Source organism: Terrapene carolina, unplaced genomic scaffold, assembly GCF_002925995.2.
Source record: "Terrapene carolina triunguis isolate 2854851 unplaced genomic scaffold, T_m_triunguis-2.0 Scaffold67, whole genome shotgun sequence".
NCBI classification, from domain to species: domain Eukaryota; kingdom Metazoa; phylum Chordata; order Testudines; family Emydidae; genus Terrapene; species Terrapene triunguis.
Genome location: NW_020664418.1, coordinates 41,521,366 through 41,527,365, shown reverse-complemented (window position 1 = coordinate 41,527,365; position 6,000 = coordinate 41,521,366). Strand labels below are relative to the sequence as shown.

The following is a 6,000-nucleotide window of genomic DNA, read 5'->3' as shown; positions in this document are numbered from 1 at the left end:
TCGTCTTACACAATAGACTCTTGGTTCATGTTTCAATTACTGACCTTTACTGTGGAGAAAATTAATGCAATTTTCATCATAATCCACCCGTACAAATAAGATCTGTATGGAAGGTTTCCACATGCTAAATCTAACACAAATGGAAAATGTCAGCTGTTTGCTACTGGATGAATCTGACTTTTATTTGTTTGGCTGGAGCCTTTCTGAACTATGCTTGTAAAACTTGGTGTATTTCTGGTACCGACAAGTATAACAGAAATTTACTTATATCATAAAAAGTGCCTTTTTTTCCCTTTGGGGATTTCTTTTCCAAGCATAAGACACTTTATATTTCTTGGAAGCTGGCAAATAACCCTGCTTGCAGCCATAGGCTCATTTGATCTGATCCCATTGCATCTCACTAACTAAGCAGAGCTATACTACTCACTATTTGGACGGGAGACCCCCAAAGTAAGGAGTGATGCTGCAGGAAGTGGAGTCGATTCAGTATTGAGCAGTTTTCCTTATTTATCTATGGTAACTTATATGCCTCCGCTGTATCTGAGCACCTGCCAATTTTTAATGTATTTAACCTCACCACACACCTGATAAGGCAGTGCTATTATCCCCATTTTATAGATGGGGAATGGAGACACAGAAGCTAAATGACTTGCCATGCAGGAAGTCTGTGGCAGAGCAAGGAACTGACCCTAGGCTAGTGCCCTAATCACTTGTTCATCCTTCCTCCAAGTTTCTGCTGAACCAATTTCCAAACCCAGTTTTGTCAGCAACTTTGTTTTGTCTCTTTTGGAGGAAAAGAAAAACTAAGATCCTGACAACCTGAGGTCATGAAAGATTCCATGCCACTTCCAAAAGAGTATTACAAAATCCTTATGAATTGTATGTAACTTTTCTATACCTTTGTATTGTGTGAAATATGCCTCAGTGATGTAATTTTAAAACAATCCCCGCTCCAGACAGCTATAGCCTGACAGACCCCAGAGTTGACATGATGCAGTCTGAAATCTGCATCCAAGATGGCAAGAATCCGAGAAGGCATTCATCCACTGAGCAGATTGTGCCAAAGGGACGAAGCATTCTTATCTTTCACAGTCTTCTGTGTCGGCATTTGTGGGGAAAGGAGGAGCTAGCAATTAAGCCTTGTCATTTTCAAGACTGATCGTTTAGGTGGAAGGGAGTTAATCTGCTCTTCTGTTTTTGAACTAAGCGTCTGTGTGTTTATAATTTGTAAACAGTTCATCTCTCAGGGGTCGTGTTACAGTTCCCAGAAGCACGGTCTGTTATGTCTAACATGCAACAGAATCCAGAAGAGCTATGTGTGCGAGTATTTTGATACAACATATTAATGACAGGAAACAGAAACAGTGACCTTGTATACTATGACCCTACTAGCAGATTTCAACTTTAGGAGATCCTGTAATAGGAAAAAAATGTATATTTTTCTTTTAAATGCAGACATTGCATTGAGATAATGTCATCAAACTCATTTTTCTTTAACCCACAAGGGTGTTCCGACCACCCCTAGCACCACCACACTTGAAAAAGGATGAAGATACTGAGGATAGCTAAATGTACTGTGACAAAGTTCCTCCTCTGCCTTGGTGGGTTCTGCGCTTTCTGACAGATTTGCTTGTCTCAGAGGTTTTCGGCAGTCCTCAGTTTGGCTCCTTTTGTTAGTGGCACAAACCTGCCGTTCATTTGGCTAACCTCAGCATTGGCCAGCATGGGGAAAAGGAGGAGAACAATCCCCCGCAGTCTCTGCTGGCCCACCTAATGGGTCAGGGGACAGGCCAGAGACCTTCCCCTCTGGTGGGACTCACAGTCCAGATCAACTCCTCTTATATCAAATAGGGAATTGTGGGGGTGAGGGGAACCTGGGCCCGCCCTCTACTCCGGGTTCCAGTCCAGGGCCCAGTAGATTGCAGCTGTCTTTAGTGTCTCCTGTAACAGCTGTGTGACTGCTACAACTCCCTGGGCTACTTCCCCATGGCCTCCTCCCAGCACCTTCTTTGTCCTCACCACTGGACCTTCCTCCTGACGTCTGATAATGCTCGTACTTCTCAGTCCTCCAGCAGTACGCCTACTCACTCTCAGCTTCTTGTGCGCCTCTTGCTCCCAGCTCCTCGCACATCCCTCACTGACTGCAGTGATGTCCTTTTTAAACCAGGTGCCCTGATTAGCCTGCCTGCCTTAATGGATTCTAGCAGCTTCTTAATTGGCTCCAGGTGTCCTAACTGGCCTGCCTTAATTAGTTCCAGCAAGTTCCTGATTGTTCTGGAACCGCCCCTGTTACCTTACCCAGGGAAAAGGGACCTGCTTAATTTGAGGCTAATATTATCTGCCTTCTATCACTCTCCTGTAGCCATCTGGCCTGACCCTGTCACAGTACTTAAGGATCTAGGCTCCCCTCAATGCACAAATGCCATTTCCCTTACTATTAAAAATGGGGGGTACACTTGACACGATGGTTATACAAGGGTCTAAGTTAATACTCTAATAGAGGTTACATGTTATAGTTATGGTGAGATTTATCTATGAAGTATTATCGTGATGGGCACCGGATATTGTAATAACAGAGCTGGCACAGCAGCTGCCTCTGATATGAATAACTCCACCCAGTTTCATGAGTTGCCAATTATCAGGAGTACTTAATGCATATAGCAGTGAGGTCTAGAAGCAACACTGACCACAGCATCATGGTCTTCCCAAATAACCAGCATTTTGAACATTGTCTCTCAGGAGCATTCCAAAAACAAAGTGGTAAAAGAAGAGTAAGGTCAAGTTTGGAGAAGTGCAAAATGCAGAGCAATTAGACTCATATCTCAGTTATCCATTGCAAAAACAAAGTAACCCTATGGAAGTCGGTGTGGTTACATCAGTGTAAAACTGGACCTAAATATTTTGGCTTTGCAATAAATGAATATACTGCATTGTCCTCTGCCGATTTTGGACAAAACGCTTATTTAACAAATCTTCAAATGTCCTTTTTTCTCTTTTTCATAAGGTGAAATGAACTGTGTGCTTCCCCGTAGCAAAACAGAACAACATCCCTTCATCCTAACCCCCCTCTCCCCGCTCCACACACACACACACACACACACACCAGTGAGACTTGTTTTATTGTTCTAAACCATGGTCACAGGCACATATTATAGTCAAATTCATGGTTTAACTGTTTAGAGCTTTAAGACAAGCTACATAGTTTTCTCTGAATCAGCATGCACAAATGAAGGAAAGTAGTGTGGCAAAACGAAAGTGAATAGGCCTGTCCAAGTGAGTAAACCCTGAAGAATGAGGCAGTATACCAGTAAAGATGAAGGCTCACATTTTCAAATCTGGCGCCTAAAGTTAGGAAACAGCTCTGATTTTCAGACACGCAGAACATCCACCACTCCATTGAAAATCATGCAACTCTTAGTTTGAACATTTTAGCCATGCTTTATTGTAAGTATGAAATAAGTGGGAGGAATGATACAATGTGCTAATATGTGAATCAGACTGTATCATGATTACAGTTGGACAAATACTACAGAAAATGTAATGATAAAGATTTATTCAAATAAAAATGGTCAATTTACTTTTTATTAATTTTCTGCAAATTTCAGCGCACAGTGATTTTTGTTTGGAAAAATATTCACCCTGGGAACACTTACACAAATATGTCTGAGCACAAATATTAGCACGTGTTCGGTGGCCATCAAAAAAGATTCTTGTTGGCTTTAGGATCATTCACTCAGCAGAAACAATAACATTTGATTTAGTAGACCAATCACACAATGCAAACAGTGAATTATAAATGAGAAGACTTGAACTGATAGTTGTGGTATATAGATTGTGAGAAATCCACAGTCTGAAATAAATTATTTGTTACTGAATTTTGAATAATAACTAGTAGCTGTATAAAACTCAGAGATTTCTGCTCAGTTTTTTTTTTTAATTTCTATCACAACAATAAGCTAAATTTAAAGAAGTTGTTCCCAGCACATAGCTTGTTTAGATCTAACCCTAATGTACACAAGTGGGTAATGTTAAGGTTTTGTATACTAACTATGACGTTGATTTACTACTGAACAGTTAACAATTTAATTTTAACAATCTATTAACCTATGGAATATTCAAGAAATGGCATGTCAAGTTATTTTGAAGTTTTGTAAGTTGCACATAACCTTGTGAATATTTATGCCCTAATATCTAAATTCCTTTTTCTAGCTGTTATTCATTAAATAATTCCTTACCTTTTAGTTCTCAAGTATTTATAGACTATCAGATTCCCCTTCACTTAGTTATGGTTTTTTTTGTAAGATGTATATATTAAGTTCTCGTAATCTTTCTTCATATGTCATGCCTTCTAATCCTTTTTATCATTTGTCATCTTGGTTTGATAAACTGGAAAGAATCCAATCTATTTTTCAGAGTGAAGAGGGAGGATGAACAAGTATATTCAGATAAACTAAGAGGCACCTCTCTTCAACCCCAAACCTTTGTACATTTCAGGAGCCAAACTAAAACCAACATTTTTGGAGGGTCTGAAATATTGAGATAACTCTCCCCAGGCCCTCCATAAATCTCAGCATTTCTGGTCTCCAACTTGGACAAAAACTGGAAATACCTCAATACCACAAGAAATGTTATTCATGTAGAATTTCCATCTGAGATCAGAACTGGAATTGTTAAGAAAGTCTGTTTTCCCCATGATTTCTAGCACACTTTAAGGGACTCCAAAGGGATGTCAGTTTTTATATACTTTAAATACACTTTGGAATGCTTATCCCAGTGTTTCCCAAACTTGGGACGCCACTTGTGTAGGGAAAGCCCCTGGCGGGCCAGGCCAGTTTGTTTACCTGCCGTGTCCGCAGGTTCGGCCGATCGCGGCTCCCACTGGTCGCGGTTCGCTGCTCCAGGCCAATGGGAGCTGCAGGAAGTGGTGCAGGCTGACGGACGTACTGGCTGCCACTTCCAGCAGCTCCCATTGGCCTGGAGCAGCGAACCGCGGCCAGTGGGAGCCGTGATCGGCCGAACCTGCGGACGGGGCAGGTAAACAAACCGGCCTGGCCTGCCAGGGGCTTTCCCTACACAAGCGGTCCCAAGTTTGGGAAACACTGGCTTATCCAAATGAAACCTGATATTCTCAGGTTTGCCCATCATTAATTGAAACCGCCTCTCCCCCTAATACCCTGCAGCCTGTGCAGAGTATAAACCGCAATCTCCTGGAATAAGACTGCATCGTTTGCATTATTTCATTCTATCTCATGTACCTACATGTGACACACTTACCTTGTCATCCTCATCTTCATCCTCATCTAGGTATGTGGTCTCCTGAAAAACATATGTCCATATTAAAATTCCTCATTGATAGTCAGAGGTTCAAAACATTTACATAACTCTTATCACATTTCATTTGGTACATTTAGTTGTAAACCTTTTTTTTTAAACTACCATTTTTATTATATTACTCTATGTTCAAGGTCCTTTTCCCCAAGATCAGGAACAATAGCACGCAATAACCTATGCAAATATTAAGTCTACATCGAGGTATTAGTGGCTGGGCCCAGCAGTTTGAAGGCAACAGGCTTTTAAATTCATTGCCAAGTTCTACTGTCTGTAAACAGCTTTGTTCTTAGTCTGATAAATGAACCGGTTGATATGTCAAGGCTGAAGCTTCTATACTCAGTTTGTTCTATCCTCACTGCTACAATGACTGCTCTCTCCCTTTAGGGCCATTACAGAAACATTAGACAGTAGAAAATACATTAGTATGAACATAATCAATCTCAAGAATCACATACAGATTTCTATACAGCAGTATTCCTTCAGTTTGACTCCCACTCTGACAGGTAGGGAAGAAAACAAAAGACTTGGCTAGGGTGTGAACTTAGGGACCCCTGGCTTTCAATTCCGGCGTTTTTCTAGCTGAGCCTTTAACAGGATCCTTCAAGTTAATTTAGGACTTGCTTATTCAATAGGAAGATTTGAATTACCATATTAAAATGTTTAAACATA

At 40.9% G+C, this 6,000-nt stretch overlaps 1 protein-coding gene across 1 annotated transcript in view; it reads right to left on the bottom strand.

The window, feature by feature from the left end:
- Positions 1 to 5,289: 5,289 nt before the first annotated feature.
- The window catches only part of MCTP2 (multiple C2 and transmembrane domain containing 2), a 78,870-nt gene continuing 78,159 nt past the window's right edge, over positions 5,290 to 6,000 (bottom strand). Inside the window, exon 15 of the mRNA XM_029910706.1 lies at positions 5,290 to 5,316. Within this exon, the coding sequence (XP_029766566.1) occupies positions 5,301 to 5,316 (16 nt within the window). The 3' untranslated portion in view covers positions 5,290 to 5,300. The remainder of the gene's footprint in view (positions 5,317 to 6,000) is intronic.